This window comes from Typopeltis vanoorti, chromosome 15 (assembly GCF_054136105.1).
Source record: "Typopeltis vanoorti isolate ZY-2024b chromosome 15, IOZ_Tvanoo_1.0, whole genome shotgun sequence".
Classification (NCBI taxonomy): Eukaryota; Metazoa; Arthropoda; class Arachnida; order Uropygi; family Thelyphonidae; genus Typopeltis; species Typopeltis vanoorti.
This window is the reverse complement of record NC_143563.1, coordinates 59,272,487-59,300,227: the sequence shown is the minus strand read 5'-3', so window position 1 is coordinate 59,300,227 and position 27,741 is coordinate 59,272,487. Positions and strand designations below refer to the sequence as shown.

General features: G+C 35.4%; 1 protein-coding gene across 1 annotated transcript in view; it reads right to left on the bottom strand.

Annotated features, from left to right (window-relative positions):
* l(1)G0020 (RNA cytidine acetyltransferase l(1)G0020) overlaps nucleotides 1-27,741 on the bottom strand; it is a 200,151-nt gene that overhangs the window by 78,803 nt on the left and 93,607 nt on the right. Inside the window, exon 10 of the mRNA XM_090404566.1 lies at nucleotides 12,563-12,777. Coding sequence (XP_090260692.1) covers nucleotides 12,563-12,777 — 215 coding nt within the window. The remainder of the gene's footprint in view (nucleotides 1-12,562; nucleotides 12,778-27,741) is intronic.

The window sequence follows — 27,741 nt, the reverse complement described above, 5'->3', positions numbered from 1 at the left end:
ATCTCTTAAACAAAAGCTATGGCAATATGTGGAAACACCATTAAAAAAAGTCAAAATTATGCTTAACAATAAAATAATAGAACAAGTTATGGAATTCGAATACTCAGAAAATATAATCTCGCAATTCTTGTGCGAGATTATTTCTGTGTGGTGTAGCAAAATTGGCTACACCACACAGAAAGAATGAGTAACAATAGGATTCCTAAACTAGCACTAGAATATAAACCTACAGGAAGAAGAGACCGTGGACGTCCAAGATTAAGATGAAAGATCAAACTCATCAGCAGAACAGGAACAGGCCATAAAACCCCTATACCTAAATTGTTCAGACCATGACAACAATGAATTGGAATATTCCCCAATTAAATTATTTTATTCAATTAATTTTTAATATGGTAATATGTTGCATGAAGGAAAGTGTATTTCTTGAATATTTATTCAAGTCACATGCAGACTACCTTAATAATTTATTTATAAAAATTATATTTTATTCTAAAATGCATTGTACTAATAAATTCTGGCCACTTTATATTAATAATATAAAGTGGCCAAAAATTGAATCTAATTTACAATGATGTCTATGACCAACTGTTGATTGAAACTGTAGCAGAGCAATCTTTAAAAAAAAAAAAATTTTTTTTTTAATAAAAAAATAAATAAAAAAAATCTAAATTCCTTAATTCTATTGAGGATTTTAGATGCAAGACACAGGAAAATATTGAAGTATAAAATAATATTTTAGTGAAGTTAGCAGAGGCACATATGTGTGCCTCTGCAAACTTAAGGTTTAAAGGAACATGTGCACTAGACATATTTATAGATACTTTCTATGGCTTACATGAAAAACAAATATAGAATTTTATTCAAAAACTCTGATATACAGGCAGTTCCCATGTTAGATAAATTTGACTTATGCAAGTCTGAATGAGCTACAAAATGGTGAATTGTAAACATTTTACCTAATCAGTTACACTATTCACACACCACCTAATGGTGGTCTTCCAAAAGGCAGAACAGATAGACCACATGGTGCATGAACACACTTTCCTCCATCTCACTTTCACAACATAGACGTTACATATTTTTACTGTTTTAGTGCTGCATGTTTTTATGTTTGCTTCAATCCTAATACCTCAGTTCTCAAAAATACTAAGAAAAATAGATGACAATGTAGCCTGTTATGGAGAGGTTTATGAAGAGAACTTGTTTCTTCATAAAATTCATAAAAAAGGTCGATTGGCCAAAGTAAGCTTTTTTTAAAATTTTTTCTATTTTCTCATACTGTTTATAAGAAAATATAAAATATTCTTTATTATATACTTCATAATATTATTTTGCATTAATAATTACATTGTCCGCATGGTTAGCCTAGTGGCTATGTGCTTCGCAACCATATGCCTGGGAAAGGAGTGTCCTGGATTCAATTCCCGTTGCCATCACGAGGAGCTTAAGGATCTTTCTTAGACATAGCCAAGTTAACCGGTCTTGGGTATGGACAGCAGGATTTTTTCTCCCCAGTTTATCTGGGGTTTTGTCTCCCACAAGCAGGCTACCAGCCCCCCTTGAACACACAGCTACAGCCATACAATATACCAGGAGTATGGCTAATCACCTTATCCTTGGGAAGGGTATGACTTAAAAGGGCTTAAGATGGCTCTGTAACAGGCTAGTAGGCCTAACACGTAGAAGGGAGAAGAATAAGAATAATAATTACATACTGAAATCCAAATCTGTGTTTGTGGGTCATGAAGCAAATGCTTACTAGCTCTTGCAGCTGAGTTGATTACACTATTAGACACAAAAGTTTGTGCAGATAAAAAAAAAAACGTTAATCTGTACAAACTTTTGTTTATTCATTCTCTCTCTCTCTCTCTCTCTATATATATATATATATATATATATTAAAAAAATTTTTTTTTTCCCCATATCATCATCAAATTCCTGCCATGTACCCTCAAGGGGTGTACAGGATATGAAGTACTACATGAAAAATTTACATAATTACTACCTTCATATCTACAATTTTTCTCCAAATCAGTCTGTTACCTGTCAAGACTCCAATATTATCAGATCTTATATTTCTATCTTCTAAGGAATTTTTTGCCATATCAACCCACCTACATCTTGGTATTTCCCTATGTCTTTTTATTGCCAACCTGGTAGAGAAGACTTGTTTTGTTAATCTTTCCTCGCCTATTCTGTTTAAGTGACCATACCACCTGAGATTAGCTCTACTAATGCATTCCTGGATGCTGACAATGTTAAGTTCTTTCCTAATAGCCTCGTTTTTAATATGATATTGCCATTGATGCCCCTAATCTTTCTCAGGACTCTCATATCTGCAGTCTCTAGTCTTTGGTGAAGACTAGAGACTGCAGCTCTCAGATCCATAAGTTAAAATTGGTTTGAACACTGTCTTCCATATAGCTAACTTAGTGTTTTGTCTAATTTCTCTCTTATTCCATATAAATTTATTCAAATGACTTCCTACCACAGCAGCTTTGTTGATTCTGTTGTGTATTTCCATATTTAATTTACCATCTTCCCTAAAAATCGTGCCTAAGTTGAAATGTTTTACTTGTTCTTTAGGTTCTCTATTCACGATGCAGTTGATATTTTCAATGCTTTGTCTTTGTCTTATTGCTGACCTTCATATCCATTACAACAGTTATTCAATTTAGTCAGGGAATCTTGCAGATTTCTAGCAGATTTATTTAGAAGGATAATGAAAGATAATGAAAAAAAATGAAATTTAGAAGTTTAATGTGGACATATAGCAAAGAGCTGAGGTTAGCATCTCCAAATTTCCTATCAGATTTAATACCACTTTCCTTCATAATGTGATCCACATAGATAATGAATAACAGAGGGGATAATGTACATCCTTGTCTGACACCAGATTTATCATTAAACCATCTTCCTGTATTTCCTTGAATTCTAACCACTGACTTACAACTCAAATAAAGACTAAGTACTGCTTAATATAAAGCCCCATTGACAACCATATAACTGTAGCATTTTGAATAGCTTCTCTCTTGGCACCTTGTCATATGCCTTTTCCAGATCCACAAAACTTAAATACAGATCTTTGCTATATTCCCATGATTTCTCAACTATTTGTTGTAAAGTGAAAATCTGATCCTGGCAGCATCTATTTGGCCTGAATCCAGCTTGTTCTTAACCAAGCTTTTCTTCCACAATTTTCTCAACCGTTTCTTAAGTATACTTGCATAAATTTTACCAAGAACATTTTTTTTTTCATATATAAGTAGTAAAAATGATTATCACATTATTATTAAAATACACTAGATCTGAGACAGTTATAGAAAGTATTTTTCACCTGTTACAGAGTAAATATAATTTACATCTGACAAAAAAAATTATAGTGAAAGCCAAGTAACCAAGTGAAACAAAGTTTCTACAACTATCTCTGATCAAAAGTATTTTAATAATAAGGTGATACACCTTTTACTACTTTTATATGGAAAATATATGACTTCTACATTATCTTCCTTGGGTCTAGCACCTAGTGATGAGACCTCAATTAAGGCAAATGATGTGAAGTCATTAGCTCTACACACGAACAGCCTAGTTATGAAGATACGTGTGCATGCTTTGCTTACACTTGGATAAAGGATTAATCAAGAATCCAATGTTTTGTCAAGTATAATTTACAGTATTTATTCAAATATAACTCGAATTTTTTTTTTCTCCAAAATTAAAACTAAAAAATCGTGGTGCAAGATATATCTGAGGATTTTTGGAAACCAAAGTTTTCAGGACCCCTGGTGGACACAGGAAGTTAAAGAGGCAGTGAAGGAAAAGAAGAAAGCATATCAAAAGTTCCTGGCAAATAAGTCAGCTTTTACTCTTACAGAATACAGAGACAAATGTAAGAAAGCTAAACAGTGTGTAAAACTAGCTAAACAAAAGTCATGGGAGGGCTTTGGCAAGAATATAGAAAATAAATATCAAGAAGGTGGCAAAATATTCTGGAGGTTGTTGAAGAAGCTTAGGAATGGAGGAAAGAGTGCTGTAAAAGGAATTAGAGATGATAAAGGTGAAATGAAAACAGGAGAAAAAGATATCCTTGAAGTATGGAGTAATTACTTTGAAAAACTGCTAAATGAAACAAGCAGTGATGACAGCACAGTGATAAAAAACACTGACCAGGCATGCAGTCAGGAATACATATCCATACTTGAAGTAGAAAAAGCCATCAAAGGCTTGAAATGTGGAAAGGCAGCAGGAGTAGATGATATTCGACCAGAAATGCTGAAGTATGGTGGTATAAGAGTCTTACAGTGGCTGCACTGCATAGTTCAGAAAGCCTGGACTGAGGGACGAATTCCTGATGATTGGAGTAGAGCTCTCATAGTACCCATATATAAAAAGGGAAATAAAACTGAATGTGAGAATTACAGCGGTATTTCCCTATTGAGTGTTCCTGGCAAGATCTATGAAAGTATACTTGAGAAAAGGTTGAGAAGAATTGTGGAAGAAAAGCTTGGTGAAGAACAAGCTGGATTCAGGCCAAATAGAGGCTGTCAGGATCAGATCTTCACTTTACGACAAATAGTCGAGAAAGCATGGGAATATAACAAAGATCTGTATTTAAGTTTTGTCGATTTGGAAAAGGCATATGACAAGGTGCCAAGAGAGAAGCTATTCAATACGCTGCAGTTATATGGTGTCGATGGGGCATTATATCAAGCAATACTTAGTCTTTATTTGAGTTGTGAGTCAGCAGTTAGAATTGAAGTACAGGAAGATGGTTTAATGTTAAATCTGGTGTGAGACAAGGATGTACATTATCCCCTCTGTTATTCATTATCTATATGGATCACATTATGAAGGAATGTGGTATTAAACATCATATCAAAATTGGAGATGTTAATGTCAGCTCTTTGCTTTATGCGGATGATGTTATACTTCTAAATAAATCTGCTACAAGTCTGCAAGATTCTCTGACTAAATTGAATAGCTGTTGTAATAGATATGGTATGAAGGTCAGCAATAAAAAGACAAAGACAATGAAAATAGGCAGAATCATTGAAAATGTCAACTGTGTTGTGAATGGAGAACCTGTGGAACAAGTAAAACATTTCAGCTACTTAGGCACAATTTTTACTGAAGATGGTAAACTAAATATAGAAATAGACAACAGAATCAGCAAAGCTGGTATCGTGGGAAGTCAATTGAATAAATTCATATGGAATAAGAAAGAAATTAGTCGGAACACTAAATTAGCTGTATACAAGACTGTGTTCAAACCAATTTTAACTTATGGATCTGAGAGCTGGGTCAGAAGTAAAACACTTGACCAAGGACTAGAGACCGCAGATATGAGAGTCCTGAGAAAGATTAGAGGCGTGAACAGATGGCATCAATGGCAATATCATATTAAAAATGAGGATATTAGGAAAGAACTTGACATTGTCAGCATCCAGGAATGCGTTAGCAGAGCTAATCTCAGATGGTATGGTCACTTAAATAGAATGGGAGAGGAAAGATTAGCAAAACAAGTGTTCTCTGCCAGGTTGGCAGGAAAACGACCCAGAGGAAGACCAAGATATAGGTGGATTGATACGGTACAAAGTGCGTTAGACGATAGAAATATAAGATCTGATAATGTTGGAGTCTTGACAAGTAACAGACTGATTTGGAGGAAAATTGTAGACAGGAAGTTAGTAATGATGTAATTTTTTCATGTAGTACTGTCATATCCTGTACACCCCTTGAGGGTACATGGCAGGAATTTGATGATGATGATGAAGTTTTCAGGAAAAAATTGTAAAATGGGTATGACTTCCCCAGAATCTTCTATTTGCTATTGCTACTTCCAGCCTCAAGAACAGTTTCATTGTGTGCATTGTCAAAGTAATCTGCCCAAATAGTGTCATTTTCTTTCCCATATTTCAAGCAAAAATTACCAGTAATTTATAAGACTTGAGATACATAATGAACAATCCTTCACAAATGACATGAGAAGTGAAAGCCGAGCGCGAAAAAGACAGCAATGGTAGGCTGGTATTTTAATAATAAGGTGATACACCTTTTACTACTTTTATATGGGAAATATATGGTAGATATAGAGCAGCTATGAAGATGTACATATGATTGATGCAGTATTAACAAAAGATAACTGTGCAATCTTCCATCAAAAAAAAATCTGTGGATGGGGTCCTGAGCTTCCTAAACTTGTATGCCCAGTATCTCTGGAAGAGGTACAGGAAGCCTTAAAACTCACCAAGAATGGCAAGGCTGCAGGAAGTGGATGGTATCCTTGCCAAGTTTCTAAAACATTTCGTCCAACGAGATCAAACATGGCTGACCACCGTTTTCTCAAAAATTATAACAAGTAAAACTGTGGTGGGAAACCAAAACAATTGCTGTGCCCAAACCAGGGAAAGATCCAAATAACATCAAAAATCTATGACCTATCTACTTGTTTTCCTACACCTTTAAGCTCTTTGAAAGAATTCTCCTTAAAAGAATTTCATCACTCATCGAAAGCACTCCCGATTGAACACACTGGCTTCAGGCCGGAAGAAGTTGCTGTGGACAAGTCCTGGCTCTGACAACAGAATGAAGCAGGCTTCTGGAAGAAACTTAAATCCAGAGTTTTAACATTTCATTGACCTAGCATCAGCTTGGTCAATGAAATGTTTTTCTTGCATCTACAGTATAGTGGCTGTTGGGGAGGGCGTGTCGTTTACCACGGCAATGAGTTACAATCGCCCTGACGTGAACGTGTTTCAACTTTTTTCATAAAGTAAAATCAGGGATGCGAGTTATATTTGAGTAAATATGGTACTCTGTAACCAAGTGAAAAAACATTCTACGACTACCCAGATACTGAGAACAAAAGATGAGATTTGTATTTACCAAAAACTATTTGCACACCATTCGGGTGTACATTCCAGCATAAAGGAAAACCTTTCTTCGCATTCTTTAGCTATGGTCATATTTTTCCAACCATTCCACTACCAGGAATCAGATTCTGGTGATACTAATGAATATCTCACTGGAATGACTGAAAAATTACCATATACAAAATTTCATCATCATCAAAATTCCTGAAGTACCTCAGGGGATGTATAGAATGTTAACATGGTACTACATTAAAAAGTTACATCACTACTAACTTCTCCATTAACAATTTTCTTCTAAATTAATTTTTAAGACTCCGAATATTATCAGATATTATATTTCTGTCTCCTAAGGGACTTTTTTTACTGTATTGATTCACCTAGATCTTGACCTTCCTCTGGGATTTTTTCATGCCATTCTGGCAAAGAACACTTGTTACATCTCACATTCTTCTATTTAAGTGACCATACCATCTGAGATTAGCTCTCCTAACAAATTTCAAAATGTCAAGATCTTACCAAATATCCTAATTATTAATATAACACTATCTGTTCAATCCCCTAATTTTTCTCAGAACTCCTATATCTGTAGTCTTTGATCAAGTGTTTTTTTTTTCTAACCCAGCTCTCAGAACCATAAGTTAAAATTGGTTTTAACACATCCTTGTTTATCTATATAAATTTATTTAGTTGACTTCCTACCATATCAGCTTTGCTAATTCTGTTGTCTACTTCAATCTTCACTAAAAATTGTTCCTAAATAGCTGAAATTATTTACTTGTTCTATATGTTCTCCATTCAGGATGCAGTTGATGTTTTCAATATTTCTGGCTATTTTCCTTCTTCAACACTTCTTAATTGGTCAATTTCCTACCAAATTTATTACAGTAGTTCTTCAATTCAATCATGGAATTCTGCAGACATATTTAGATATTTGGATTTATTTAGTATAACATGATCTGCTTACACAAATCATGTTATACTCATGTTATTTTATAGTAAAGAAATGAGATTAACAGAGCCAATTTTGATACCAGTTTAATATCACTTCCCTTCATAATGTGTTCCATATATGCTTCTTTCCATATATGGAAAGAAGTTAATGGACATCATAGTGAAGAACAAGAAGCCATGGTGCCAACCTTAATAAGATGTAGAACCTCCTTTGACTGCAACGACTGCAGCAATCCTATACGACATACTTTCTGCAAGTGTACAATAGTACCTTTGATTACATAACTTCTTCCTGTAGGATGTAAATGAAGTCCTGCATTGTTGTTATGGGGGTGGAAGTTTTTTGGTGGCATGGCTTTTCTACTGGGGTGCTTAAGGGTCAAAGCTGTATAACTGAGAGGAGACCTCCACATAGCCTTTAAAGGAATGCGGAGAACCGACCAGGGCTTCTGACCTAATGTCCAATCCTCACCTTCTCGTGGTGCACCCTGTTGGGTATCTACTTGGATACTGAACGGACGAGGATGGGCTGGCAATTTGGGATTTAGCCGACCAAATTGTATTCTTATTGGTTAAACCAAAATATAGAATGATGGTACAACATGACAAAATTTCATGCCGGCTGGGGCATCGCCCGGTTAAACAAGGCCCCCGTTGTTTTCGCCAGGGAACCAGGGCGAACAGCGAAAAGTCAGCTACTGGAACAAATCTGAAAACAAACCCCAACTCAACATCACCAGAGTTAAAGATCGGTACTATCAACGTAAGAAGCCTGAATGGCAAAGAAATGGAGCTAGCTGAGGAATTAGATAAGTACCAGATCGACATAATAGGGGTGACTGAAACAAAAAAGACCAAAACTGGTGAGATCTTTCTGAGCAATAAATACAAAATGTTATATTCAGGCAATGACAATCAAGGAAAAGAAGGAGTAGCCATAGTATTCAACACAAAATACGAGGCTAATCTTCTTGAATGGCAGTCAGTCTCAAGTAGAGTAATGTGGGCAAATATGAGAATGGGGAACTGGACAATGAGACTTATTTGTGCCTATGGTCCCACAGAAGGTTCTACTAAGGTAGAAGTGGAGGAATTTTTTGAGGCTTTAGAAAAAGCAACTGACACAATGAAAAAGGAAAAGTTGGTCCTTGTTGGGGATCTAAATAGCAGAGTAGGAAATGATTGTGAGACATACAAAAATATTTTGGGAAAATTTGGAGAAAAGAGCAAAGCTAATAATAATGGCAAATATCTGTTGGATTTCTGCTCAGGACATGGACTGGTTATTACTAACACCATGTTCCAACATAAAAATGTGCACAAATTCACATGGAGAGAAGAGGCTAGGAATAAGAAAAGTCTCATTGACTATGTTATTGTTGATAGTGATGTTTTCTCCTTGGTGCAGGACACCAGAGTGTACAGAGGATTTGAAATTGGAAGTGATCACTATTTAGTCTTGAGCAGGATAAAATTGAATTTCATATTGAAAAGAATAACATGTAAGAAAGTTTTAAAGCGAATAAAAGTTGAGCAGCTCTCAGATGTGAACTGTAGACTAAAATACAGAAATATTATTGAAAAGAAAATGAAAGAGTTTGAGAACAGAAATCAAACCTTGGAGATTCAGTGGCAAACTCTGAAGGAAACATTGATTGATTCTGCCAGAGAGGCATGTGGTGAGGTTGTGTGCAAGGATAAAAAAAATCAGAACTCCCTGGTGGACACAGGAAGTTAAACAGGCAGTGAAGGAAAAGAAGAAAGCATATCAAAAGTTCCTGGCAAATAAGTCAGCTTTTACTCTTACAGAATACAGAGACAAATGTAAGAAAGCTAAACAGCGTGTAAAACTTGCTAAACAAAAGTCATGGGAGGACTTTGGTAAGAATATAGAAAATAAATATCAAGAAGGTGGCAAAATATTCTGGAGGTTGTTGAAGAAGCTTAGGAATGGAGGAAAGAGTGCTGTAAAAGGAATTAGAGATGATAAAGGTGACATGAAAACAGGAGAAAAAGATATCCTTGAAGTATGGAGTAATTACTTTGAAAAACTGCTAAATGAAACAAGCAGTGATGACAGCACAGTGATAAAAAACACTGACCAGGCATGCAGTCAGGAGTACATATCCATACTTGAAGTAGAAAAAGCCATCAAAGGCTTGAAATGTGGAAAGGCAGCAGGAGTAGATGATATTCGACCAGAAATGCTGAAGTATGGTGGTATAAGAGTCTTACAGTGGCTGCACTGCATAGTTCAGAAAGCCTGGACAGAGGGACGAATTCCCGATGATTGGAGTAGAGCTCTCATAGTACCCATATATAAAAAGGGAAATAAAACTGAATGTGAGAATTACAGAGGTATTTCTCTACTGAGTGTTCCTGGCAAGATCTATGCAAGTATACTTGAGAAACGGTTGAGAAGAATTGTGGAAGAAAAGCTTGGTGAAGAACAAGCTGGATTCAGGCCAAATAGAGGCTGTCAGGATCAGATCTTCACTTTACGACAAATAGTCGAGAAAGCATGGGAATATAACAAAGATCTGTATTTAAGTTTTGTCGATTTGGAAAAGGCATATGACAAGGTGCCAAGAGAGAAGCTATTCAATACGCTGCAGTTATATGGTGTCAATGGGGCATTATATCAAGCAATACTTAGTCTTTATTTGAGTTGTGAGTCAGCAGTTAGAATTGAAGGAAGTACAGGAAGATGGTTTAATGTTAAATCTGGTGTGAGACAAGGATGTACATTATCCCCTCTGTTATTCATTATCTATATGGATCACATTATGAAGGAATGTGGTATTAAACCTGATATCAAAATTGGAGATGTTAATGTCAGCTCTTTGCTTTATGCGGATGATGTTATACTTCTAAATAAATCCGCTACAAGTCTGCAAGATTCTCTGACTAAATTGAATAGCTGTTGTAATAGATATGGTATGAAGGTCAGCAATAAAAAGACAAAGACAATGAAAATAGGCAGAATCATTGAAAATGTCAACTGTGTTGTGAATGGAGAACCTGTGGAACAAGTAAAACATTTCAGCTACTTAGGCACAATTTTTACTGAAGATGGTAAACTAAATATAGAAATAGACAACAGAATCAGCAAAGCTGGTATGGTGGGAAGTCAATTGAATAAATTCATATGGAATAAGAATGAAATTAGTCTGAACACTAAATTAGCTGTATACAAGACTGTGTTCAAACCAATTTTAACTTATGGATCTGAGAGCTGGGTCAGAAGTAAAACACTTGACCAAAGACTAGAGACCGCAGATATGAGAGTCCTAAGAAAGATTAGAGGCGTGAACAGATGGTATCAATGGCAATATCATATTAAAAATGAGGATATTAGGAAAGAACTTGACATTGTCAGCATCCCGGAATGTGTTAGCAGAGCTAATCTCAGATGGTATGGTCACTTAAATAGAATGGGAGAGGAAAGATTAGCAAAACAAGTGTTTTTTGCCAGGTTGGCAGGAAAACGACCCAGAGGAAGACCAAGATATAGGTGGATTGATACGGTACAAAGTGCCTTAGACGATAGAAATGTAAGATCTGATAATGTTGGAGTCTTGACAAGTAACAGACTGATTTGGAGGAAAATTGTAGATAGGAAGTTAGTAATGATGTAATTTTTTCATGTAGTACTGTCATATCCTGTACACCCCTTGAGGGTACATGACAGGAATTTGATGATGATGATGATGATGATGGCTTTTCTACTTCAAGTATTGATATGTATTTCCAATTGCATTCCTGCTGAGTGTTTTCTACCACCTTGCTGTCAATGTTCATTTTAGTTAGCATCTTTCAGTTCATTGCATGTAGAATATATTTATCTTCAGCTTTCGTGTCCCCTTTATCATGATTCCTTTTACATTACACCTTCCTCTATTTCTGAGCTTTTTTCAATAGCCTCCAGAATATTTTGCCACCTTCCTGGTGACAAAATTTTTATTTTCTATGCTCTTACCAAACTTTTCCCCATGACTTTTGTTTAGCCAGATTTACACAGTGCTTTGATTTCTTACATTTTTCTTTGTATTCTCTAAGCTCACAAGATCACTTACATGTGAGAAGCTTTTGATATGCTTTATTGTTTCCTTCACTACCTCTTTAGCTTTCTGAGTCCTCCATGGAATTCTGATTGTTCTATCTTTGCAAACAACCTCACCACATGCCTCTCTGGCTGAATCAATGTTTTATTCAGGATTGAATAAAACAGGATTTATTCAGGATTGGATAAGAAACAAACATCTCCAATGTTTGTTTCTTTTTTTCAAAAAATCTTTCATTTTTTCTTTTCTTGAATAATGAAATTTTTCTTGCCAGCCTGGTTGGCTGAGTGGTTAGCGTATTCGCTCTCCAGCTAAAAGGCTGCAGGTTCAAATCCTGCCATGGGGACAGATGTTTGTCAAAAACAGTAAATGCTAATGTCATCCATCACGCTACATTATTAGATTTGATTATTGGGCACTTATATATTATCCAATAAATATAAATAATTACAACAATGTGCATTTTACTTGAATAAACATTCAAGCAATACACAAATGAATTTTTCATTTTTCAGAATCACTGTCAACATGTGTCCCTTATTTTTATTTTTTCTAGATGGAAAAAAATAGAAATAAGGAATGTATAAGAAAAATAAGACTGATTACAACACGTGAATCATACTACTTATGATTTTTTTAAAGGAAAAGCTGAGTGTTTCACAATGCACTTACCTGTAAGACACACAAAACTTCTGGAAGTGAACGAGAATTGAGTTCAACAGGAGGAAGAAGACAAAACAAGTGATGGGCAGGTGCATCAGACATCATCTGAAGATCATTGGGAGAATTTTTGTAGTGTGATGCCACACATAAAGAAATTATGTTTTGAAGAAATACTTCAGCAGCCTTGTGATAGCTGAACAATGTATCACGATTAATGTAATATATAACACAAGTTAAGGAGAATTACTAAGAATCTTTAAGACTTTGTAATGAATTATGTAAAAGTGCTATACACATTTATATATCCTGAAACTATTTTTTGTGGAATTTCCACAACAAAAAGCTGTAAACCTATAATACATTAGCATTGTGAGTGGGGAAAAAGATTTTTAAATTTTATTTATTGTTTATATTTTTAATCTATTTTTTACATAATCCAGAAACTCCAACTAGAGATCAAAAATTAAACTTTTTAAAGTCACTTGTGATGTTCATCACAAACATCCATACCAAATGGCAGGATTCAGATCTATAGCCATCTGGTTGGAGAGCAAGTATATTAACTACTCAGTCAACCAATATGGCCAATTTGCCTCATTCACACAATAAATATAACTGATCTGCATTACTGGCTGGAATTACAACCAATCACAGATGTGTGAGTGTTATGACACACACATCCTAAGGAAGAAACGAAGCACTTTTTTGAGTCATTAGAACAGGCAGCTGACATAAAGAAAATGCCAAAAAAGTGCATTTATTGGAGATCTAAAGAGCAGAGTAGGAAATGAAACCCAACGGGCATATAGGAATGTTTTGGGAAAATGTGGAGAAAAGGGCAAAACTGATACTTACTAATATAATAACAGAATTAACTCACGTAAATTATTCTTTATTCGTAGAATTTTCGTCTGAGTATCACAGGCATCATCAATACAGGTACAAAAGCTAATTAAACAATAACTGTTATATTCACAAAGCGCCACCTAAGTAGCTAAGGTTAAATTTCCTAAATCTATTTATTTATTTATTTATTTTTAATACTGTATATATAAATATATATATATTTATAAAGCTTCATCCCATATCGATATTTTTTCTATAAGAGCATTTGACTACCTACTAGTAGTCAAATAAAAGGGCTTAATGCTCTTATAGAAAAAATATCAGTATGGGATGAAGATAAAAATAAAACACTAAAGACCTCCTTTGGGCACCCACTGAGATTATATGGTCTTTCAAAAGTGCATAAGCCAGGAATTCCATTAAGACCTGTTGTAAACTGCATAGGTTGTCCCACTTACAAAATATCAAAATTTCTGTCAAATTTACTCACTTCTTCAACTAGAAGAACTGCTACGTATATAAAAAATTTGGTGGATTTCAGAAATAAAATTTCCGATCTGCATCTAGACGATTTGGAGATTATGATTAGTCTAGATGTTGTTTCGCTATTTACAAATGTTCCGTTGGTGGACAGCATTGAATTACTACACTAAGAATTTCCTCCAGACATAATCAAATTATTTGAATTTGTAATAAAGTCCAGTTATTTTTCTTTCAAAAAACCAGTTATAGCAACAAATCAAAGGAACAGCAATGGGTAATCCAATATCTCCTGCTATTGCCAACTACTTCATGGAGCACTTTGAACAATGTATTTTTGACAACATTACACCTAGGCCTAACCTGTGGTTCAGATATGTGGATGACATTTTTGCCATATGGAAGGGCACTTCGGAAGAATTACAACTGTTTCTCTCAAAAATAAATGCACTTCATCCAAGGATCCAGCTCACCCTAGAAGTAGAAGTAAATAAGCAGTTAGCCTTTCTAGACCTCTTAATTCTTCGCCAACCAGACGGTAACTTACAATTCACAGTCTATAGGAAGGAGACTCATACAGGCCAGTACATCCATGCTAGATCACATCACCATCCCGGTCAAAAGGCAGGTACCATAAAAACACTAGTTCATAGAGCCCACTCCTTTTGTTCTTCAGAAAAACTATTACAAAAAGAATTACAATATATTAATCCTTTCTGCCCTAGTGATTCCAATTAGAATCACTAACTGTCTTGGCTTTCGTAGCCCATATTATGTGGCGAATGATTCCAATTGGTATCGTACATCGTAGTTCCATTTCTTTAATATAATAACAGGTATGTATTATACGTATAAATCTTACCAATATCGGTTTGTGACTTAGCAGAATAATATAATCCATATATTGGATTATAGAGTATAAGCTCAGAAGTTGAATATTTGCTACCAGAATATGATTCCATATGGAATCAGTCGGTCAGAATTCCTATCCTGAAATGTATTTTTCATCAAAATACTTGATACGCTTGCTTTTTTAGACATAAAGACAAAATAAATAGAAAGAAAAAATTTTTTTGACTTGGAAAAAAAATTCAGGTCAGAAAGGGTTTAATTCCTCCTTCATATCCAATGGTTATAAGAATTCATTCATAAAAAGAGCTTTAAAAGTCATGCTCCAGCATCCTCTTCAAATACAGAAGAAACTTTGCGAATACATATCCCCTATGTATAAGGCATTAGCAAATGCATAGCAAAAGTATTAAAACAACTAAATATATGTGTGGCCTTTTAACCTGTCAGAAATATCTCCACATTCCTCATGTCTCCAAAGAACAAGCTCCCATATCTCAGCTATCCAGGTGTCTAGCAGATTCCCTGCTCTTGTGGGTTGTCATTTTTCGGACAAACAGGAAGATCTGCTCTGATCCGGTTAGAAGAGCACAAGTCGTATATCCAGTACCTTGAACCTGAACAGTCTGGACTTGCAGAACATGCCATCAACACCATAGAGTTCAGTTGAACAAGACAAAAGTCATTCACAAAAGTCGGTTCCTAATGGAACAGCTTTACAAAGAAACATGTGAAACGTTACTTCGCTCCCCTAACCTAAACAGATCCAATCGTCTATGTCTTTCCCTCTTGTGGGAGATAGTACTCTATAAATCAGCAAATTTTTCCTAACTTGTAATTGTATACACATATATATATTTATATATATTAAAAAAAAAAAATAAATAAAAAAATATATATATATATTTTTTTTTAAAATAAATTTAGGAAATTTAACCTTAGCTACTTAGGTGGTGCTTTGTGAATATAACAGTTATTGTTTAATTAGCCTTTGTACCCATACTGATGATGCCTGTGATATTCAGGCAAAAATTGCACGAATAAAGAATAATTTATGTGAGTTAATTCCGTTATTATATTAGTAAGTAATATGTCTACTCACAGTATTTCCTTACTGAAAGGCAAAACTGATAATAACAGTATTTCCGCTCAGGACATGGACTATACATTACTAACACCATGTTCAAACATAAAAATGCACAAAAATTCGTGTGAAGACAAGATAAGACAATCATCATTGACTATGTCATTGTTGATAGTGATATCTTCATGCTAGTTCTGGATACAAGAGTTATAGAGGATTTGAAACTGGAAGTCACTATCACTTAGTTCTTAGATAAAAATGATTATCAGACTGAAAAGAACAATATATAAGAAAAACAAAGTTGAACAGCTTTCACAGGTTCTCAACTATACACACATTATTAAAGAAAAAATAAAATAGTTTAAAAACAAGCACCACTTCTTGGAGTCTCAGTGCCAGATTTCCACTTTATGACAAATAGCTGAGAAATCATGGGAATATAACAAGGATCTGTACTTAAATTTTGTAGACCTGGAAGAGACATATGACAAGGTACCTAGATAAAAGCTTTAAATAAACTACACTTACATAGAGGTAAATGAAACATTACACAATACAATATATAGCCTATATTTAAGTTTTAAGTCAGCAGTTAAAATTGCAAGAAATATAGGAAGATGGTTTGATGTCGAATCAGGGCTAAGAGAAGGATGCACATTATCTTCACTGCTACTTTCATAGTGCGATCAATATGAATCGCACTATGAAAGAAAATGACGTTAAAGTTGATATTAGAATCTGAGATATCAAACTTAGCTTTTTGTTTTATGCAGATGATGTTGTGCTCCTAAATATATCCAATACAAGTCTGCAGGATTCTCTAACTAAATAATTGCATAACAGCTGTAACAAATTTGGCATGAAAATCAGCAATAAAAAGACCAAAACTATGAAAAGGCAAGAACATAGAAAACATTGGGTGCATTTACAATAACGAATCTCGAGCACAAGTAAAGTATTTCAGCTATTTAGGAACAGTTTTTAGTGAAGATGGCAAATTAAATTTGGAAATAGACAACAGAACAAGCAAAGCTGATATGATAGGTAGCAAGCTGAATAAATTGATATGGAATAAGGGAGAAATTAGCTAAAACACCAAACTAGCAGTATACGAGGGCTGTTCGATAAGTCCATGCAAAGTATAAGAGATGGCACCACCAGTACGCATTGAGGTTAGTTTTAGTTGCTGGCAATTGTTGGAGGATCACACACAAAGTTTCAGTCACATAGATCTATTACTCTGTGTTTGGCATTCATTTGAATTGATCAAGTATCGTGATTTGTGAAAAATGGATGAGAAAGAATTTCGTGTATAGTTCGCCCACTGTTTGTAGGTCTCTGCTTGGCATTTCGCCAAGAATAGTCGATTCATGCTGAAGGGGAGAAAGAAATGAAGGATGTATGAATTGGTTGCCAATATGCAAAATCACGTGCTTTCTTGTCTGTCGCTGTACTAGTAGTAGCTTGATTTTTGTTGTCGCTTTTTGCATTTTTTTTTTATTATTAATTTGTATGATGGATCCAGTACAGTCAACAAGTTCTGTTGTTAAATGTTTCAGTAGCTCTTGCAAAAGGATATTGAATAACGTGCTGACATTCTGCGAAAAAGAATCGTTAAAAGGCAGTCTCCTTGTTCCCCTTTCTCAAGTCATAAAACGTGCAAGTGCAACTGCAGGCATATCGGGTCGACTGTTAAAAGAATTCATAGGGAATCAAAAGGTGAAGGTAAGCCAAAATTTAAATCTCCTAAAAAAAAAACCACCAGAGAAAGAAAACCATAGAAACCGTAGCTTTGAATGATTTTGATGTAGATGTCATAAGAAGAACTATTAACGAATTTTACATGGTCGAGAAAAGAGTGCCAACTGTTCCGAAATTGATTCCTGTGCTTAAAGAAAAAATTAATTTCCTTGGAAAAGAGAAACTCAAAGGAAACTACTTCATGAAATCGGATTTTGTTTTAATGCTATTGAGTATGTTTGGGCAGAAGTGAAAAGTTTCATTTGCCATGCAACATAACTGGGGATATTGACATGTCAAAACTTTTTAAGCGTTCAGAACAGGCGATTGAAAGTATTACAGTTCAAAACTGGGGAAAATATTGTTCTCATGTCACCTCATTGGAAAATATGTATTGGGACAGAGACGGAATTATCGAAGAATTATGCAAACCTTTGGTGTTCAGTTTAAGTGAAAGTGATGGTGATTCGGACACCGGTTCAGATGACTATGAAGATTAAAAGGATTTGATAATGGTATTTTTTACAACCTTTTTTTTTTACATGGGTTTGTTAAAAGAGTCACAACAAGTCATAAATAATTAATCAGTTTAGGACATTAAAGGGTCCCAGTTCTCTCAACTGTAAGTTTAGAATACCTAAGTTAATTTTAAAAAAATTTCTGTTTTTCTGTATAATTATTTTTATATTATAGAAAACTTTCTTAAATATAAATTTCGTTAAATTTTTGTTTTATGCTATACCTTTTTTTAATTTTGTTAATACTCTACGTACATTTTTCCAATTATACAAGCAAAATAGTTACACTTTAAAAACTACAATGTTCGTAAAAGAAACACTAAATTTTCTGACCTGTAATAATAAACAAACTCATCCCAGAAGCCGGATTGATTACTCTATTATCGGAATGGATTCTCCTTTTTGGGACATGAGCAGAAGTGTCTTTAATTGGGAAAACTATAGTGATTAAACAAATAAACCATAGTGGCAAAACAGCTCATGAAACCAAAGCTAAGCCTGATAAACATTATGGTGAGTCTGCACTTTCAATTAGAACGGTTTATAAGTGGTTTAGTAACTTTTAAAGTGGCCATATGAGCACAAGTGACGCTGAACGTTCTGGATGCACTGTTGAGGTCACTACTCCAGAAATTATTGAAAATATCAATGATATGGTGATGGATGATAGAAGAGTGAAGGTGTGTGAAATTGCTAAGGCTGTGAGCATCTCAAATGACTGTGTACATAATATTTTACATGAATATTTACATACGAGAAAACTATCTGCAAGGTGGGTGCTGCGTATGCTCACACTGGATCAAAAGCATCAACGTGCGAACTATTGCAAATTGTTCGATTTATGCTATGAAGTCCTTTCGTATTCCCCCTACTCTCCAGATTTGGCTCCCTCAGACTACCATCTGTTTCCAAACATGAAAAAATGGCTGGCAGGAAAGAGATTTCATCATGCGATGAGGCGATTGCCGAAACAACTGCCTATTTTGAAGAGTTGGACAAATCATACTATATGGATGAGATCTAAAAATTCGAGCATCGTTGGACTAAGTGTATAGGCCTCAAAGGAGACTATGTTGAAAAATAAAAAATGTTTGTCTCCCAAAAAAATTATGTTTTCTTCATTCTTGCATGGACTTATCAAACAACCCTCATACAAGGCAGTGTTCAAACCAGTTTTAAAGTTATGGATATCAGAGTTGGGTTTGAAATAAAGCACTCGATCAAAGACTAGAGACCACAGATATGAGAGTTCTAAGAAAAATTAGGGGAGTGAACAGATGGCAGAATCATATTAAAAATGATGATATTAGAAAAGAACTTGATATTGTTAGCATTCAAGAATGTGTGTGCAGAGCTACTCTAAGGTGGAATGGCCAATTAAAACATAATAGGAGAGGGAAGGTTAGCAAACAGTGTTTGATGCCAAAATGGTAGGAAAGAGATCCAGAGGAAGACCAAGATCTAAGTAGATGGATTCAGTCAGAAGTAACTCAGAAGAATAAAATGTTAGATACAACAGTATTGGAGTCTGACAAGTAAGACTAATTTGGAGGAAATTGTTGATAGGAGATTAATAATAATATAAACTTAATCATGTAGTTCTATCATAGTAGCCTGAACATCCCTCGAGGGTACATATCAGGAAATGGATGATTATGATGAATCTTTAGATACCTTATAATTTAAGCAACAACAGAGCAGTACCAAAATGACCATGCAAGAGTAGTAGTTAATGGAGAGGTGACTAAGATTTTTTCTATTTCCACTGGAGTTCTCCCAGGAGGCTCACTATTACAATATAATTTTAATATTACCCTTGACTACATTTTCAGACTCACAGGAAATGGATATGGAATAACATTTGAAGATTCAACAGATCAAACCCACATAAATAGTCTCTGCTTTGCAGATGATGTGCTAATCAACAAACATTCTGCCCAAAAATACATTTCCCAAAATTGATAATCTTCGTAAAAATACAGCACTGATTGGGTCAGCAGTCACCATTAGCAAAACCAAAGTCCAACAAAAAGAAGAGACAGAAACATTAACTAAAATAACCACACTGTTGAAGAAGTAAAAGATTTTCAGTATCATGGTTCCAATATCAGTACTTGTACTAACATAATGGAAAGAAAGCACAAATCTCATTAATTCAATTAAAGCCTAATTGTTATCTAGAAATCCAAACTTATTAACCACAAAAACCAAAATTTATCTGTACAAAACAAACAGTCAAGCCATATTAAAATATTGTTCCGAGATAAATAACATTACTACTCAACGAGCAATTAATATCATCAACAGATTGAGACAACATGCCTTTGATCAATATTCGAATATACATGCCAAAATCACATTCCTGTGATTCTTGAAGTGAGTCAGTAAAGATCAGGACCTCTGATAGAAACAGAAAAGTCAGATGATGTGGCTGAGACACCAACTTAGGCATTCACCATCACCTACATTCGGTGCTCTTGGCTCTGCAGACCAAGTGATGGACACAGAGAAGGTAGGGAGAAAAGAAAACAGTTTTGGCAACACATAAAATTCTTCTTTAAGAGAGACTCACGTACCATCTGAAATTTACCAGGTGGCATATAGAAGAGCAAATTGGCTCATCATTATTTAACAGTTTATCTCTATGAGTTGTTATATGCATATTTCTGTACATATTTCCCTATTCATACTTGAATAAAGTGTGATGATGTTATACATCTCTCTGTCAGATTATATAAGCTTACAATATATTGAAACACAGTTTTCTTTTATTTAATTCTTTTTTTATTTACTGACATCAGTTTGAAAAATTAAGTTATTTTGCTTCTCCAGCAAAAAAATGACATTATGTCTAAAAAAGAAAAATAAATATTCTAGAGATCCAAATGGTTTTCAAAAATAATGTCTATTAAAAAAAAAGTAATAATAAAATATTACTTTTCTTTTTTTTAGTTCAAAATAATATTTTTGCATTGCACAGAGAAGTTAAAGAAAAACATGTACTTTTTTTTTTTTTTATGTTTCCCACCCACAAAAGATAAAAACAGGTGAACAATGCAGGTGGACTAAGGTATATTTTATAATTTTTTAATTATTTCATTTATTTGTATTTTTTAAATTTATACATAGTTCAGAAACCCTTCTCTAGAGACCAAACATGGAACTTTTGTCAAGTCACTTCACAGACCTCTAATAAGCAGGATGGTGGTCTCCTCCTGAACAATAAAAATTCGTCTCCCACCTAAAGACAAACATACATGCCCATGGGATATTTGAATCAGCAGCCTGTTGGTTGGAGAGTATGTTAAAAACTCAGCCAACAGACAAGCACATACTGAATTTTTAGCTATGTACATGATTCAGGAGTTTAAGAAGCCAACTGCTAAAACAAATGGACAAAAGAATATCATCATCATCATCAAATTCCTGCCATGTACCCTCAAGGGGTGTACAGGATATGACAGTACTACATGAAAAAATTATATCATTACTAACTTCCTATCTACAATTTTCCTCCAAATCAGTCTGTTATTTGTCAAGACTCCAACATTATCAGATCTTATATTTCTATCATCTAAGGCACTTTGTACCGTATCAATCCACCTATATCTTGGTCTTCCTCTGGGTCGTTTTCCTGCCAACCTGGCAGAGAACACTTGTTTTGCTAATCTTTCCTCTCCCATTCTATTTAAGTGACCATACCACCTGAGATTAGCTCTGCTAACGCATTCCTGGATGCTGACAATGTCAAGTTCTTTCCTAATATCCTCATTTTTAATATGATATTGCCATTGATGTCATCTGTTCACACCTCTAATCTTTCTCAGGACTCTCATATCTACAGTCTCTAGTCTTTGGTCAAGTGTTTTACTTCTGACCCAGCTCTCAGATCCATAAGTTAAAACTGGTTTGAACACTGTCTTGTATACAGCTAATTTAGTCTTCCGACTAATTTCTCTCTTATTCCATATGAATTTATTCAATTGACTTCCCACCATACCAGCTTTGCTGATTCTGTTGTCTATTTCTACATTTAATTTACCATCTTCACTAAAAATCGTGCCTAAGTAGCTGAAATGTTTTACTTGTTCCACAGGTTCTCCATTCACAACACAGTTGACATTTTCAATGATTCTGCCTATTTTCATTGTCTTTGTCTTTTTATTGCTGACCTTCATACCATATCTATTACAACAGCTATTCAATTAAGTCAGAGAATCTTGCAGACTTGTAGCAGATTTATTTAGAAGTATAACATCATCCGCATAAAGCAAAGAGCTGACATTAACATCTCCTTTGATATCAGGTTTAATACCACTTTCCTTCATAATGTGATCCATATAGATAATGAATAACAGAGGGGATAATGTACATCCTTGTCTCACACCAGATTTAACATTAAACCATCTTCCTGTACTTCCTTCAATTCTAACTGCTGACTCACAACTCAAATAAAGACTAAGTATTGCTTGATATAATGCCCCATTGACACCATATAACTGCAGCGTATTGAATAGCTTCTTTCTTGGCACCTTGTCATATGCCTTTTCCAAATCGACAAAACTTAAATATAGATCTTTGTTATATTCCCATGCTTTCTCGACTATTTTCGTAAAGTGAAGATCTGATCCTGACAGCCTCTATTTGGCCTGAATCCAGCTTGTTCTTCACCAAGCTTTTCTTCCACAATTCTTCTCAACCTTTTCTCAAGTATACTTTCATAGATCTTGCCAGGAACACTCAATAGGGAAATACCGCTGTAATTCTCACATTCAGTTTTATTTCCCTTTTTATATATGGGTACTATGAGAGCTCTACTCCAATCATCGGGAATTCGTCCCTCAGTCCAGGCTTTCTGAACTATGCAGTGCAGCCACTGTAAGACTCTTATACCACCATACTTCAGCATTTCTGGTCGAATATCATCTACTCCTGCTGCCTTTCCACATTTCAAGCTTTTGATGGCTTTTTCTACTTCAAGTATGGATATGTATTCCTGACTGCATGGCTGGTCAGTGTTTTTTATCACTGTGCTGTCATCACTGCTTGTTTCATTTAGCAGTTTTTCAAAGTAATTACTCCATACTTCAAGGATATCTTTTTCTCCTGTTTTCATGTCACCTTTATCATCTCTAACTCCTTTTACAGCACTCTTTCCTCCATTCCTAAGCATCTTCAACAACCTCCAGAATATTTTGCCACCTTCTTGATATTTATTTTCTATATTCTTGCCAAAGTCCTCCCATGACTTTTGTTTAGCTAGTTTTACACACTGTTTAGCTTTCTTACATTTGTCTCTGTATTCTGTATGACTTATTTGCCAGGAACTTTTGATATGCTTTCTTCTTTTCCTTCACTGCCTCTTTAACTTCCTGTATCCACCAGGGAGTTCTGATTTTTTTATCCTTGCACACAACCTCACCACATGCCTCTCTGGCAGAATCAATCAACGTTTCCTTCAGAGTTTGCCACTGAATCTCCAAGGTTTGATTCCTGTTCTCAAACTCTTTCATTTTCTTTTCAATAATATTTCTGTATTTTAGTCTACAGTTCACATCTGAGAGCTGCTCAACTTTTATTCGCTTTAAAACTTTCTTACATTTTATTCTTTTCAATATGAAATTCAATTTTATCCTGCTCAAGACTAAATAGTGATCACTTCCAATTTCAAATCCTCTGTACACTCTGGTGTCCTGCACCAGGGATAAAACATCACTATCAACAATAACATAGTCAATGAGACTTTTCTTATTCCTAGCCTCTTCTCTCCATGTGAATTTGTGCACATTTTTATGTTGGAACATGGTGTTAGTAATAACCAGTCCATGTCCTGAGCAGAAATCCAACAGATATTTGCCATTATTATTAGGTTTGCTCTTTTCTCCAAATTTTCCCAAAATATTTTTATATGTCTCACAATCATTTCCTACTCTACTATTTAGATCCCCAACAAGGACCAACTTTTCCTTTTTCATCGTGTCAGTTGCTTTTTCTAAAGCCTCAAAAAATTCCTCCACTTCTACCTTAGTAGAACCTTCTGTGGGACCATAGGCACAAATAAGTCTCATTGTCCAGTTCCCCATTCTCATATTTGCCCACATTACTCTACTTGAGACTGACTGCCATTCAAGAAGATTAGCCTCGTATTTTGTGTTGAATACTATGGCTACTCCTTCTTTTCCTTGATTGTCATTGCCTGAATATAACATTTTGTATTTATTGCTCAGAAAGATCTCACCAGTTTTGGTCTTTTTTGTTTCAGTCACCCCTATTATGTCGATCTGGTACTTATCTAATTCCTCAGCTAGCTCCATTTCTTTGCCATTCAGGCTTCTTACGTTGATAGTACCGATCTTTAACTCTGGTGATGTTGAGTTGGGGTTTGTTTTCAGATTTGTTCCAGTAGCTGACTTTTCGCTGTTCGCCCTGGTTCCCTGGCGAAAACAACGTGGGCCTTGTTTAACCGGGCGACGCCCCAGCCGGCATGAAATTTTGTCATGTTGTACCATCATTTTTTATTTTGGTTTAACCAATAAGAATACAATTTGGTCGGCTAAATCCCAAATTGCCAGCCCATCCTCGTTCGTTCAGTATCAAAGTAGATACCCAACAGGGTGCACCACGAGAAGGCGAGGATTGGACATTAGGTCAGAAGCCCTGGTCGGTTCTCCGCATTCCTTTAAAGGCTATGTGGAGGTCTCCTCTCAGTTATACAGCTTTCAGGGAGTCAGAGACTCATCGAGGGAGGCAACATACTACACACACCAACTATAATTAAAGGATTAAGGATTAAACTATAATAAATTTAGTTTAATCCTTTATCCAAGTGTAAGCAAACAAAGTTTGAACCTAAAGTATCATCAGGACTGAGGCAACCTGTGGTAAAGGTGGACCAAGCTCTCATCATTACTTGTCTTAGTATCTCCCAAAGCACATCTCCTTGCAGACATGTATAATGCTATGCATTAAGGGAAGGGCCACTACCCAGACCGGTTTCAACCTTTATTGAGGTCTCGTCAGTGGGAGCCAGACCCAGAGGTGGTGATACTAAGGTGGAAGTCATATTTACCTATACGAGTTGCCAAAAGGTGTCTCACCTTATTATTAAATTACTCTGGATTTAGAGAAAGATGTTGGAAGATTTTTCCCACTTGGTTAGACTATAATAAGTTTAGTTTAACCCTCTATTCAAGTGCAAGCAAACAAAGTTTGTGCCTGAAGTATCTTCAGGACTGAGGCAACTCGAGGTAAAGGTGGATCAAGCTCTCATCACTACTTGTCTTAGTATCTCCCATAATGCAAAGCACATCTCCTTGAAGACATATGTAATGCTATGCATTAAGGGAAGGGCCACTACCCAGACTAGTTTCGACCTTTATTAAGGTCTCATCAGTGGAAGCCAGACCCAGAGGTGGTGACACTAATAATGGTAATAATAATAATAATGGAAGTAATGGAGAAGTCATATTTATCTATACGAGTTGCCAAAAGGTGCCTCACCATTTGTGCATAAAACCAAGTGGAAAAAAGCTTCCAACACACCAACTATCATACTTATTCTTGAATTCATCCACACTGATTGCACTCGCAACATCCAAAGGCAATCCATTCCAACCTCGCACCACTCTCGAAGAGAAAAATCTAGCCCTCACACCCTTCTTAGTGGCCTTCATTCTTGGCTTCCAAGGATACCCTCTCTTGTCCTTTCTCCCCTTCATGAATTGAAAAATTCCATCAACTGAAATCCTGTATGACCCTTTCAGAAGTTTGTCTCAATCATATCTCCCTCTTTCTCCTGTTTGCTAATGTCTGCAGTCTACAAATTCTCAATCTGTCTTCGTAATCGGTATTCCACAATCATGTTATCATTTTTAACACACTCCTTTGCACTCTCTCCAGTATATCAGAATCATAATGGAAACTAGGAGACCAGACCTGTGCACAATAGTCCAAGTGAGGTCTTATCAAGGCCTTGTAAAGAGGCAAAATAACATCCTTATCTTTACATGTGAAAGTTCCTTTCAGCATTGCAATTATCTTCTGAGTTGTATTTGCAATCGTTGCCACATGGCCCCTGAACTTCAACTTCCTATCTATTAACACTCCAATATCCCTAGCCTCATCAGTTTCTTCTAACCTAATCCCACCAATATAATACGACATTAGATATCTAACCGCGCCGAAGTGAATGACTTTACATTTACTGACATTCAACTGACACCCATTTTCCCATGCCCCCAATTCCAATATCCTTCCCAATATCATTAATGTACAGATTGAATAAGAGTGGACCAAGCAGTGATCCTTGTGGTACACCACGTTACCTTAAACCTTGCAGACTCAGATCCCCCGTATACCACTTTTCGATATCTGTCAGTCAGCCATCTTCTTATCCATGCTAATATTGTATAACCCAAACCCATTTTCTCCAATTTATGAAACAGTCTTCCATGTTGTATTCTGTCAAAAGCCTTAACAAAATCCAAAATTATCAGGGTGTATCCATTCCCCTTGTCTAGTTCACTGGTAACATTGTTATAAAATGTGAGCAAGTTGCTAAAACATGACCTTCCCTTATAAACCCATGTTGTTCATTGCAAAGTAGAGATTCATTGTCAACCCATTTCTGAATGCAGGCCCTAACCAAATTTTTCCAAAATCTTCACCATTACTCCTGAGATACTAATTGGTCGATAGCTGGATACATCGGTCTTTGCACCACCCTTGTGCAATGGAATTACCATATATTCCTTCCATTCATGCAGAATCTTCCCTATTCTGAGACTCATATTAAATATCCTGATCAAAGGAATGGCCAGTTCAACTGAACACTCTTTTAGAACATGCTGATATTCCATCAGTCCCTATTGCTGAATTCTTATTCAATTTGTGCAACAGCTCTAATATCTCGGCCTCACACGCCTGCGTTTCTTTATCTAGTGAAGAGGTAACAGTGAGCTCAATGTTATGTTCACCAGGTTGATAGCTTTTAATGAAATGGGCACTCATTAACTGAACAACCTCTTCTGCATCTGTAACTCTCACTGCATCTGGATTTAGAAGAGTTATTCTTTCATATTCATTCTTTCTTTTACTTGCAGCATATCGATAGGATTCTTGTGGGTTGTCTTTAGCACACAGAGCCAGTTTCTTTTCATAATCAGACTTTGCTTTCTGTACAACAGTTGTGACTATTCTAGCCTGCTGCTTATAATGTTCATAACGGACATCATCCTTATAACACACAAATAATAAATAATATAAAAAATATAACTGGCAGAAGTCATAACTGAGTGTACAGGATATTAATGATAGTACTACATGAAAAGATATTATAGTACTACATGAAAAGATATTATAGTACTACTTGAAAAGTTTATATCCTTGCCAGCTTTCTACTGACAGTTTTCCTCCAAATCAATCTGTTATCTGCTAAGACTTCAATATTATTCAATCTTATATTTCAGTCTTCTAAGGCACTTCATACTGTATCAACCTGCCTAGTTCCTGGACTTTCTCTAGACCTTTTTCCTGACATCATGGCAAAAAAAGATTGTTTTTTCTGTTTAAGTGACCATACTACTTCTTTCAAGTGGCTCTGATGATACATTCTTGAATACTAACAAGTATTCAAGTTCATTCTGATTATCTTCATTTTAATATGGTTTTCT